The sequence below is a fragment of the Acanthaster planci genome, linkage group LG17, assembly GCF_054643075.1.
Source record: "Acanthaster planci isolate LZ-2023a linkage group LG17, COTS_SCS, whole genome shotgun sequence".
In the NCBI taxonomy this organism is placed as follows: domain Eukaryota; kingdom Metazoa; phylum Echinodermata; class Asteroidea; order Valvatida; family Acanthasteridae; genus Acanthaster; species Acanthaster planci.
The window spans coordinates 2,638,627-2,651,390 of record NC_141793.1 but is presented as its reverse complement, the minus strand read 5'-3'; the positions used below and the strand labels follow the sequence as shown (position 1 = coordinate 2,651,390).

The 12,764-nt window shown below is 44.2% G+C and overlaps 1 protein-coding gene and 1 pseudogene across 8 annotated transcripts in view; both read left to right on the top strand.

Moving 5' to 3' along the window:
• golga4 (golgin A4) overlaps nt 1-12,764 on the top strand; it is a 153,445-nt gene that overhangs the window by 115,297 nt on the left and 25,384 nt on the right. For all 7 annotated transcript variants that reach the window (XR_015428158.1, XM_087147957.1, XM_022241141.2 and 4 more), the window contains exons 2-6: nt 7,918-8,139; nt 10,105-10,203; nt 10,456-10,695; nt 11,517-11,777; nt 12,075-12,122. Coding sequence is in view for 6 of the 7 variants with exons in the window: in XM_087147957.1 (XP_087004083.1) it covers nt 8,053-8,139; nt 10,105-10,203; nt 10,456-10,695; nt 11,517-11,777; nt 12,075-12,122 (735 nt within the window). In the remaining variant the exon portion in view is untranslated. The remainder of the gene's footprint in view (nt 1-7,917; nt 8,140-10,104; nt 10,204-10,455; nt 10,696-11,516; nt 11,778-12,074; nt 12,123-12,764) is intronic.
• Nucleotides 2,917-7,117, top strand: LOC110982603 (uncharacterized; annotated as a pseudogene). The gene is made up of 2 exons (XR_015428159.1): nt 2,917-4,108; nt 5,840-7,117. The product of XR_015428159.1 is annotated as an uncharacterized LOC110982603 (transcript).

Below are 12,764 nucleotides of genomic sequence, written 5' to 3'. Positions count from 1 at the left end.
TCACATTAGAACTGACTCACCCATCTGACGGGATTTTCAATTTCCTCGGTTATTTTAAAACGTGCGTCGTTTGAACTCATCGGCTAAAACTTTCAATTTAGTCCAAGAAAAGCATTGAATGCTTTTACCGAAACTGATTTCGTCATTTACCGTTCAAAACATTTCAAAACGCAGACATGACATTTAAGCACCATGTCAAGGATATTCGTCATTACTGACCAAATTCGTCTTAGCCGTCGCTGAATGGCAGAATTCGAAGATCGAATTCGTCTTATGCGCAACATTTCAGAACTTTTGCAAAGTAAATCAGTTTGTGTAGGCTTTTCCATTTTTTCTGGCCGTCAAAAACAATTTGGCAAATTGATTTTTTTACTGTAACAATGTATCCCAAAAATGATCACTAATATTTTCTCCTGTTACTTTTTTGCACCCTGAACTCGTCGAGTGTAAAGTAATTCGGAACTAGACATTCATGAACTTACGAGGAGAATTAAAATGAAACACACCGCAAATGCATTTGCACCGTGTGCCTTTTTGTGCAAGTCACCATAACGTTCGAGAAAATTGAATAAACTTGAATCTAGGGGCAAAGACGACTTTTTAAGAGCGGCTTTAACGGGGCGCAATCGACTAGCTCCTCGCCGAGTGCGTGTTCTCACGGTTTGAATTCGATCAACCAGCAATGGAAAGTGTATGACAGTCAATGAAATCAAACAGTGCAGGTGTACTAAATCGATTTCGCTTGATGAATTTGAATATATATCTGGGAATTGGAATTAAAAAGTTGGAAAATAGCCTTGAAAACTTTTTGAAATAAACCGGTCTTCACAGCATGTGCATCCCTCCCTCTTCTCTGGCTTTTAAGACATTTCGCAGGTTGAAGAAATGCATCGTTTCCGTGTCCCCTAGATCTAAAACCTTGATACGTCATCAAGGCGTACTACACTATATTGAAAATGAAATTGCATGGATTTCCTTTTAACAGCGAAAAACTGCACAATCGTTATTGCATTTGTTATAAATTTCAAAGCAGCTCCTGTAAACACAAATGAACAGCGGCATCAAAATTACGTTAATATTAAACTCACTTATCTGTTTGTGAGCCCAGTCAATCGAAGTGGTTAATGTGGCAACAGTTTTTGACATATAAGTTGCTGTAAATCACAATAACGATCCGTTCCACCATTCTCGGCTCGTCTTTCGATGCGTTGACCGACACTGGCTGCGGGAGAAGGAGGCGGGATTGCCGGGTAAACACCCGAGTAACGACACGGTCGAGCATTCGCAAAATGGAGGGAAACCCAATTGTTGTTCCCCAACAGGAACCCCGTACAGGTTCAGAGCGTAATGTGAGTGTCACTGTCAAGATCCCGAGCACAGAGTGTCAGGGTTGCTCTCACGGGTCTTGCTCTTATGCTAAAGAGAAGGCGTATTCTTTCGGGGTTTTCTCTCCATTCTGGACTGCTTTTGCCGACATTCTCAATAACATCAGCGTTAGGCCAATCGAACAATGCGCACAGGTTGAACAAATATTGAAGTTTCTACGTACTAAAGTGCCGGCTTCCCAACCTGACAGCGCTATAAGCGCGGTCCAGTTTAACTCATTTCTCCCGTTATCAAAGACCAAGGCGGTCCATATCTTCAGGGTGGAAAAACGTGTATGATTCATACAATATTGTAATTATTCCATAACTGCATACCACCAAATCATAATACTAAACAACTTTTCCTTGCGAAATGGCGTTAAATATCATGATGGAAAATATCAAGAAGAGAGAGTAGAAAACCTTTACCGTAATATCCAAAACCAAAAGGATGACGGAAATGGCTAAGTTTAGTCCTGGCATGAGATCAAGTAGGAAGGGATGAATCTCTTTGTCGGCGAATTTGTTGTGCAGACGTCCTAGTTATTAAAACGAAAACAAAAACTAAGACTATCCGGTTCCAGCAGTAAAAGTCCCACCCGGAAACCCGTCCGATCCATGACGGGATACCTCGTCCCAGACGTGCTCAATGTGCTCACCGGCTAATGACTAAGCACACAGGCCAAAACAGTAATCAACCCTTCAGGGGTTTGCCCGCTGTCGCCGAGACGTATGTGGCTCTCATTCTGAGAAGCGGAACGAATGTTGTAGACAGACTGGGGATGCATATTACCCGTCTTGTTGATGTGAAAGCAGAAATGAAAATTTCATATTTTCATGCCTTTCCAACGGTATGGAAATAGCTAGAAACAGATGTGATTTGCGATTTCTAAAGTCAATACTTGTATTTAAAAAAGAAAAAAACATACAACGGAATCGTTTCTTGTTTTAGGTTTGGAAGACAGCGCTGTGGTTAAATGATCATCTATTTCAATCCTTGTCCTGTCTCACAAATTATCGTGGGAAAAAGGATCGAAATAAAGACGGGACTGGTAGACGACGTCTTTTGAGACAACTGCCGAATTTGAATATGCTGACATACACGAGAAATTTATGCACAGTAATGACATGATGTTTGCTGAAGGCCGCTGATATTGAAGCAAATCGTGTCTTTAAAAAATTTCGTCGTGCGTTTTCTGTGAATTGGCTGAAAGGTGCAGAGAGCAGAAAATGGTGTAAATTGGGGGCTCTGGTGTATAAGTGCTCTAGCTCTTATATCGGCAATCCAACCGATTCTTCACAGAAGATAAAGCTCACGAAAGTTGTCAACATCTGGGCGCGTAGTCTGGTCCCCATGGACTGCTTTATCTTTGCACATTCATTGCGCAGCAAGATTGTATCTATGGAAACGAGGTTGCGCCTGCGTCCAATAAAAAGATGGACTCGCGCGTCTTCTTGGCGCGTCACAATAGCAAACCGTAGCGACAGTTTCCAGAGACGGCAGCAAAGCAAGACGCTCCCGTCGCTCACATAGATATAGAACTATCTGACATCTATTTTTGGATTACTGCGTGAGTTGTCTCTTCGCGCTGTTTGGTAGAACCTTCTTTAAAGAATGTGCGCGTGTCTGAAACATTTGTACTTCTAAATAATGTCTTTGGTCTGAAAGGGTCTCAAAGGTACACACGGTCGCAGGTTGCTGGTATTCAATCGACCTTTTATTTATTTATTCAAACTACTGAATCTTACGTGTAGACTTCCAACAAATGGCAGCTGAGTTCCCGAAGAGAATTCCATATTGTTTCCATCCTACAGTGAAATTTGATCCTTTACCTGGGGTGAAAGCTAATCAATCGCCGAGGCTTGATGGAGGAACGAGACTTGGCTGCCAGGCCAGTTGAGCGTGCAGGAAGTGCTAAAAAATGGAGACCTCATCTCACACGCCACTATTGACAGAAATGAGAAGTAACGCGTCAGCTCCAGCCCTGGGCGTTGCATTAGTCAAGGTTCAGCTTGATGCCGGAATGAGTGAGCATCCATTAACCCAACGGGCTGTCAACTCCGTCAGCGAGCTACCTTCAGCCTGCCCTCTAGGAAAGCGCAAATCGACTGGCGCTTCGCTGGTCAAGATTTCGTGCAACGCGGGCTCCAAGGAGTTGGTCGACATCAGAGACTCTGCCAGGGATGAAGTCATCCCATGCATGTGCTGTGAAATTAATAACGATGATGGTCAAAACCTTCGCAGCCCTCTGTTTGCAGCAGCTCCAACTGAAGCGGGGCGTTTTCAAAATGGCGCTGCAGCCTCTGCCGATGCGGCCACCGGGCAATCGACTGACCGTCCCCGTCTGGAGACCAGCCGATCGCTGCCCTCGATCCTTCTCGTCCCCGAGCGCACCCGACGAGATTTCTGTCAAACCCCAGCGTCGCACGAAGCTAGGTGCTCACCACAGTCGAGCTCGCACCGACCCGTCGATCCCCCCTCTTCCGTCCTAAGACAATCGCAACGAGTCACTGGGATTGTGAGTGATTCCATGCTGAGCCTGCCGACCGGAGACATCTGTCGCATCTGCCACACCGGTGGACGCCATGAGTCCTTGATAGGACCCTGTCTCTGCGCCGGGTCGATGAGATACACGCACCAGCGATGCCTGACCACTTGGCTGGCCCAGAGCGGCCGGTCTCGATGCGAACTCTGCGGTTACAAGTTCAAGACCAAGTTGGTGGGATCCCGGAATATATTCCAGGTATTTAATCCATGAACACAAACGTTATTGGGTAAAAGTTCCCCACTGCGGAACAGACGAGACCCAACATAAGCCTAAAAGGCTTATCTGGGATGTGGAAAGTAGAAACAACCGAATGCAATTCACAGTAGTGCGCCTCTAAGAATTTGCAACGTGTTGGCCAATCACAATGTGCGAAATCTGCCGACCCTTTCCAAACGCGCATTGGGTCGACAGATTTCGCGCATTGTAATTGGGCAACGCGTTACAAACTCTTGGAGGCGCACAATTGTGATACGCCCGAAAATTGGGTGGGGGTTGGTCTGGGAACCAACAACCCTGCTGCTTTGATGCATATGGCTTGCTAAGATCGGGGGTCACATCTCACAAGATGGTAATAAACCACCTTGTTGGATCGAAGCATTTTCTCACAAAATCACTAGTACAAACATAAACCAGCATGTCGATACCCGTGCTAAACTAAAGGATTAAGGAATGGATCCTCAAGGTCTGAAACACAGTTAGTTTGAAAAAGTATTCTTCATAATTTGGTTTCCTTTATAATATGAACAGGGTAGTAAACGTAATGAATACCCGTAATATGATCTATAATGTGCTGTTTAATAATTCACAGGCTTATTACAAATCATCCATTCTGTTAGTATTGTATGTTTAGCAATTCACTGATGTCGATAGAATTATTCTTAGTCACTTGAGGCTGACACGAGGCGTGATTTCTGTAACTTCCGAAACAAGTAATTGTCTTGCCGTAATTTTTCTTCTAAGCCTTCGGGCAGCCTGGCTGTAATAGACGTATTATTAATCTTTGCCTGCACTATAGCTTCTATACAAACATTAGACCCCCCAAGCAGAGGTTCAACGGAAACGTTAAACGCGTTGACTGACGTTGAACGACATGTGAATTCTGGTCACGTTCGCCCGCCTCCCACGGCCATAAACATTCCCTCGATTAATTTGGCCGGCCCGTCTCGCAGATGGAATGCCGTGAAAAAAATTAAAAGACGCTTGTCACGAGACGAGCTGAGAGGCCCACTCCCCATGCGTTCGTTCGTGCTATGCGTTCCTGACCAAGGTGATCCTTATAACGAAAACAACACTACTGGAGGCGAGACAAACTGATATGACCGGTTGGGCAGTATCTACCTTGGTTTGATTTTCGATTTTTTTTTAATGTTTATTTAAGGTAACAGAGGGTATCGTTTTGTTAAGTTATCTGTCGCCAATGTAGACGCATCAGTGTAAACGCATCGTTATGTCCATGACGCTCTAGTGCTGGATTATTCAATTGTGCGCGAAAAAGAATCCACCGGAGGTCTCCCTGTGGGTCTATTTTTCCCGAATCTCTGCACCGCGTAAAACCACGGCTTCGTTTGTGACCTTAAAATCACTTGATGTGATGTTGCAACTAATGGAAAATTGACTTACAGTTTAAAACTCCAAACTCATTATTTTTTCAATCAGGCAAAGCCCATAGAAAATGTCTCACATGATTATGGCTTTCGGGGTTAATACGGACGGTTCACAATAGTGCGCCTCCAAGAGTTTGCAACGCATTGGCCAATCGCAACGCGCGAAATCTGTCGACCCTTTACAAACGTGCATTGGGTCGACAGATTTCGCGCACTGTGATTGGCCAACGATTTACAAACTCTTGGAGGCGCCTTATCGTGAATTTCCCGTATTGAGCGAAATAACTCAAGCATCAGTTTTTATGGTTAATCTCGGTTTCAGTGGAAGGTTTTCCCTCTCACTGTGACGGATAAGCTTCATCTGATCATCTTCGCCTTGTCTGTCATCCTCTTCACCGGGACCACGGCCTACATCACCTGGACCGCGACCAAGTCTGACGTCATGTCGTCCGTGGACCCGGCCTCCCTGGCGACGCAAATCCTACTGCCGGTCTACTGCAGCCTGAGCTTCGTGTCGCTCGGCCTGCTTGTGTACGAGACGAAGAGCACATGCCTGCGCCTGGTACGGCGCTGGAGGGCGCTCAACATGGGCCTGCAGATTGTGGAGCGCGATCCTGGTGAGGAGAACACGCGTGCCGGTGACGGTGTCGATGACGATGCTGCTCACCAGTCGGGACCGTCCATCAGCGGGCTAATCTCGTGTGTCGAGGGAAGGGCTTGGGGACGGGTGAGAGCAGGCAGTGAGAACCAGCTGCAGACGGTCCACACGCGGGGTGACGGCATGCCCAGCGGTTGGAGCGTGTGGTCCGAGGCCCCGACGGGCTGCTAAGAGACGGGCGGTCGGGGACTCTTCCTCCAAACCTCTGGTGCTGGTTTAGCAAATCGAAGAAGAAACCGTGTCAATCTTAAAGTAGTACCGTTATGCATTAGGGGAGTGTATCAGCAGGGAATTAAGTTTAAAAGCAATTTGGAAAGATATATAATTCCAAGAAACGTGAAAACAGTACCTTTAAATGGTTAACTTGAGCATTTACATATGTTTTTATCACTTTATGCAAAACCGCAGAAAGTTTACTAAGATTGAATCGCTCGGCATTTGTCGATTACACGGGACCAACCCTTATTAAAAAAAAATTCAGACAGTGCAAGATCTTCGGCAGGGTTAAAGATTAACAGTTGTTCACGACACATTCTGCCTGGCCTATATTATCTACAGTGTGACGGCCGGAGCGGAGGGTTAATTTCCTGCCGTTGCTAATTCTGCTTTAACGATGACGGCCCGTCACCCTGCCCAATCTGGATGGGCTTTGTGTTCAAAGGGGAGTACTCGTGCATAGGCATCGCTGGGGGAGTGGGTGGCAAGATGGGAGGGGAAATGAAAAGTGAGAGGGAAAGAAAAAAGAAGGCAGGGGGTGCAAATAACAATTTGTTAGAGAATACCTGGATATTGGCCCCCTCCACAAATGAATTTTGTTCTCTAGTTTGCTGCTGAGTGCTTTGCCCCTCCTCCCCCCCCAAAAAAAATCCTTGCGACGCCTACGATGATTTGTGCGAATTGTCTTCGTTGGATAAAGTCTGATTAAAGAATAAGAAAGACAAAGGGTTAAATTGTCTTGCGACTTTTTTTTTCAATACGACAGTGTATTTGCTTAGACAAAACAATCAGAATTAACTGCATGTGGATTATAATTTTGGGCATTTTAATTTCTCGTCGGGGTTTTATGACTAAAATGCTGGGTTAGAGGGAACTGAGTCGAAAACTTAATTGGACTGATCGGTGCGTGTTCCTGGGGCGTACGTGACTGAACTGCCAATCAGTTTCTAGTCACTAGGAAAACTGTGTGGATTGAACAGCGTATAGATATTGGCGTTGCAGGGCAGAGTCATTCTCGAAATCAAGGCTGATTACAAACATTGGTTAAGCTGCAAGAATCGCCTTCTTCTTATATAGGTGCCAAGATTTTTTACATGCCTGTTAAGATCAAATAAAATGAAATACTTCAACTTGTACCATGGGTTATAATAATGGACTGAAGCAGCAAGAACTCTTTACTTAGCCATCTATAATCTTTATTTCATTTGGTGCCTTAGGCCACTCTGCTCCAGAATCAAGGGCCGTTTTCCAATACTCAACTTCGGCTCCGTCTCGGGTTTCAACTGTTTTTTTACTAGCTGACTTTGAAGCTGTAAGCGCAGTAATCAGTCTAATAGTGCCACAGAACATCAAATAAGATTTAAAAAAAGCCCAAAATTACAGTAATTCAATGTAATTTAAGTGCTTCAGGCCCACAGTCGTGGATTGGTTTTGGGAACGAAGCCTGAGACGAAGACGAAGTTGAGTATTGGAAAACGGCCCCAGTTGAGAAAACCCCACTGAACAAAAATGTTTTTATTGTATAGCGCCCCCAGGTGACGTAATGTGCCTTCCACGTGTCCTGAGCATGCGCACAGTCCATTCACAAAGTACATGAAGTAATGGCCACCTTCGTTCACTGACCTGCTGTCTGCATAAAAGAAACAAAAATTCACAGAAACATGTTCAAAAACCTGAAGAAAAAAATTGCAGAGGATGCAGCCAAGTCGCCTTTGAAGCCCAACCAACCCAACAAAGATGGAGAGCAGGTATGTTGTCTCATAATTGGAGATTTTGATGACTTGCACGAACGTAGAGTAGGACTAGGCCTGAGTGCAATGTTTCACACAACCGTGCCACGTTTGGTACGTACATGTACGTACGTTAGCATTCTCACGCCCACCTGCCGGGTCACCATCATCATGCTCTCTATTTAGCGTCAAAAAAGCGGCAACAACTTATTCAAGCACATTTATGAAATATTTTTTAATTCACAATATTAGTCATGTTAATTGGGCACTTACATATCTTACTCTACTTTCTATCTTAGCCAATGTTAGCTGAAACTTGAAATTTTAAAGTGAACTGAAGTGATACGATTAGGCCTAGGCCCGTTTTCAGAGTTGAAATTTGAGTGACAAAAGTCAGGCCTGCTTGTGCAGCCTAACCGGCCACCATCTTGTTTTCGCTTGGACGGCAGAGACAAGGAAGATGGCGGCCTCCATAGAGCACAAACAATTTTCATTTTTCTGTGAGGATCTGGAAGCCTATTGACATGTTTGATGTTTCCTGTACACAGTAGCAGGTCTTGGAGTCTCTAAAATATGATTAAAACCACTTTTAAATCTTTAGAGGGTAATTTCAAGTTGTTGATGATTTGTTGACGCTGCTTGGTACTTCTTGTGTGTGTTATAGCATGACCGCACCTTGCCTATTCTTTTTAGAGGACTTGCCGTCAGATAGCAACATGCTGACGACATAAATTTTGGCATGGCTAGGCAGGCTGGAGGAATTCTAATATGATACCACTTCACCATACATAAATATGCTAAGCAGGCCTTTTCTTTTCGTGTTTGCTTTGGAAAGAAATTTAGCACTATCAAGCAGTGTTTTATTCAAGTTGATCACATCCGAGTCTGATCAGTCCATTAACCCTAACCGCCAAGCATATTGTTTGACTTACACTACACAGTACTACAAAATACTAAGTAATAGCCTGAGCCTGAAGGACCTAGCGCTACAGATTACTACTTCTGGCTAGGTTACTTCTATTGTTACTCGTACAGAGAACAATAAAGCCATGCATTCATAGTGCATGTATGGTACATTGTCTTTTCTATTGTATTTTATGGCTTCAGAGAACAATACGGTCATGTCCTCTTACAAGCGGAAGCACTGATTACCACAATTTACTACAAGTAGTAAGTTGTCGTATTACGTAGGGTTAGGGTTAATAAGACTATTCTGGTCTGTTCTTGCTTGAATTTCCCTCACTTATCTGCTAATTGGACCCCTGCCCTCATACCACAAACATGACAGGACACATGTTGGTAATTAATAGTTCCCTATACAGACATCACTTTTTCGTTGCAGTGACACACCAGTCATCTGAAAGTGATAACATGTCCTAAAATGTCAAATTTAGCCTGGAAAATATTGAAATGTTTACTCAGAAAAGCAACCTCTCAATGCAACAAGCTGTTTCTTTTGCAGAGGAAGGTTGTCCTAATAATAACAAAAACAGGTTATCTAACTCACACAAGTCCATTATTTGAGGAGCACGGAATACTTAAATGACCTTCTCAATTTGAACTTGGGTGGGTTTATGTTTAAATACAAACATGGTCTTTTACCTCGCTGTTTCAATGACTGTTGTATAAGTGTTCAGTACATTCTCATGCAATTAGAGGTGCATCTTGAGGCAACTATTATGCTAACCCCTTGACGGGAATTTCTTTCCGAAAGCCCACTCCAAGAATTCCAGCCTCACTTGGCCACGAAGGCCACCTGCCAAACCACAAATTCTCCATTTGTGGCCCTGCGTGCCCTGCACGCTTTGAATTACACAGTGAAAAGGCTGATTGTTCTGTGGCATGTGGCTCAAGCTTCCACATTCCCATGGCAACATAAAATGCATTTGTTTTCACCTCGCACTGACCCGAGGTCACACCAAGTCACCTCCGCGAATTCCCGTAGAATAGAAAATAGATTAACTGATCTGTTGGTGTTTGCAGGGAGGTACCGGCAAACAGCCCGCTGGTGCTGCCTCACCGGGAAATGCCACTGCCGACAGAACCGCACCAAGAGACTCGCTCAACTCACGCAGGCCACAGGTAAATGAACAGCCTCGTTGTCGACATTCCTCCTACTCCAGGCCAAATATAGTACAGCCAGGGCCCCGCCCCAACAAAGTCTGCTGTTGCAAGATTGGAGCGTGTGGACATTGAAGGGCTGATTGTTAAACTTTGCGATAAACGTGTCTAATTTGTTTCAGTGAGTGAAAACGGATACACAGGATTATACATGTCCATTTTTACAACCAGCATAGTCAATACCAGTTATAGTCTATTATGTTTTTTCAACAGGTAACCCCAGTCAAATCCAAACCAGAGCCCAAAGCAGAGCCAAAGTCGGAACCCAAGTCACAACCCAAGCCAGAAGCCCAACCGAAAGATGCTGCAGACGATGGCCGGCAGGCAGAGAATGGTGAGGGTCGGGGTCCCTCCCCTGAGGACAGCCCCAGCGTATCCATGTCGTCAGCACCGGAGGCTGAGCAGGCCGCCGCTATGCAGAGGCAACAAGACCAAGGTGCTGACGTAACAAAGGTGGGTGTAAGTTTTAGGAGAGCACAGGTGACTTGGTATGTCACAATCTACCACACTTGGGCAAGAAGTCAATTCTGAGTAAATAGAGACCCAGATTTTGCAATCACTGCTTTGGTTTTTGAAATGATATATTCCTAAGTTATGTTAATTTGTGAAATGGGACATTTCAAAATGCCTAAAATATGAAATAGGTCTTTAAAGTCCAAGTTTAGTCCCGAAAAAAACTTCTTTGAAAGGATTTCCGTAGGAAACTTCAACAAACATTCTAAATATGAACAGCATACATTTCCAAAATTCTGAAAAGTCTGTTGAAATTCCTCCCATGTAACTTTAGCTCTTGATATTCCATGAAATTGTTTCCATCAGGTAGATTGAACTGACCTCTTGGCTTTTGGTATGTTTGCTCAGTTAGGCATCCTTATAACTTGGGAATCGTGAAAAGTGTAGGACGTCCTATCTGTCTAAGTTGAGGTGCACCTTCACTGGTAATGAAGAGACAGGCTGGTTGGCAGTTTGTCAACCAGGCTCACGGACGCGCGCGATGCGCACGCAACGACCTTAGATTCGAACATAAAGTTGTCGCATTTACTTGGGGTTTCCCACACGAAACGTGCATAAGCTTCTGCACGCATGTGATGAGTTCCCACTGCTGTATGTATAAAGCCCTCTTTGAAGTGGACAGATATGAACTGGGCATGATTCTCTCCAAGATCTTTCACTAAGACGTGGCTCTGGTGACTTGCTACTCATTTTTTAGATGAGATAACAATATGTTCATCAATACGAAAAATAAACTGGCAATATCACACATGCATGCTTAGGAGAACACGACCCCTCTCCTGAGCACACCCACAAAGGCAGCCTCCCCGAAGTCCTCCGGCCAGCCAGTCGCACCTGTCCCCGAGAGCCCCCTCTTCCCCCAGTACCAGACCCCTGTCAAGAGCTTCCAGGCCCCCTCGGACACGGAAAGCGAGATGGACGAGCCAGTGGTCAGCCTGGACGCCTTCAGCAAGGAAGAGCTGTTCCAGAAGTTCCGCAAGATGGAGCGCAGCCTGGCCAAGTACAAGGGGAAGTTTTCGGAGGTCAGTCGTCCGGGGCCTGCTTTTCAACCGTTACCTTTGCTGATAGTGGAGAATTTAGTTTGAGAAATGTCTCACCCTACCAATGTTTTTTCCCGCAACTTTAAGTTGTGTTTCTTTGCTTATTAGTGCACTGAAGGAAACTACCCTCACAATTGACCCAAAAAGCTTTCATGAAAAATAACCTTATATAGTATGAAATCTTTTAGATTTTTATCTGTATAACTTGCCTGAAGTGAAAAATGTTACTTAATTAAGGACTTTGGTGACAATAAATGTTACATTCTTCTTAACTTTCAGCTTGTCAGAGCATACAAAGATTTACAGAAAGATAATGACAAAATCAAGGTATGCTTCTTATAATGCTTCGTTTTTCTATTGTACATTGGTAGGCTTTTTTTGTGGCATTGTTTCATCAGCAATTGTTACTTTGATAAAGTTTGATGTGACTCCTACATGAATGCCTGCGAAAATGTGGGCAAAATATTCCCTACTCCACCTGAGATTGGATCACTGGATAGCCTGCCGTAATTTCAGAAAACTAGAATAGGATTGGAGTTACTCCTGGAGAAAAATGGAGCTGGTTGTTTCTGTGATTTTACATAATTGCCGTAATCATACCCCATGAAACATCCTACAATGTACAACAAGCATAATTACGTGAAATAGGAAGTGACTGATTGGAAAACAGTGACATGGCACTTGCTTCATTCTGGAGGAGAATACTTTTTGATCGGCACCTCATTTGCACAGGATCAGGTCCTTTTGTCGTCGAGAGTTGTGAAAGTGGAGTCCAAGTTTTAAATATTCAAGCTTTTATTGTTCATTTCAATTCACTTTCAAATAATTCCAAGTCACATATTTCTTTATATATTACATTTACAACCGTTGCTGACATACAATTCACACCCATCTCTGTGTCACTGGAACATTACTCATGTATGTTGCCATCAGACACTGAGCAGCTCTTTTCATTCTACTTCACCATCC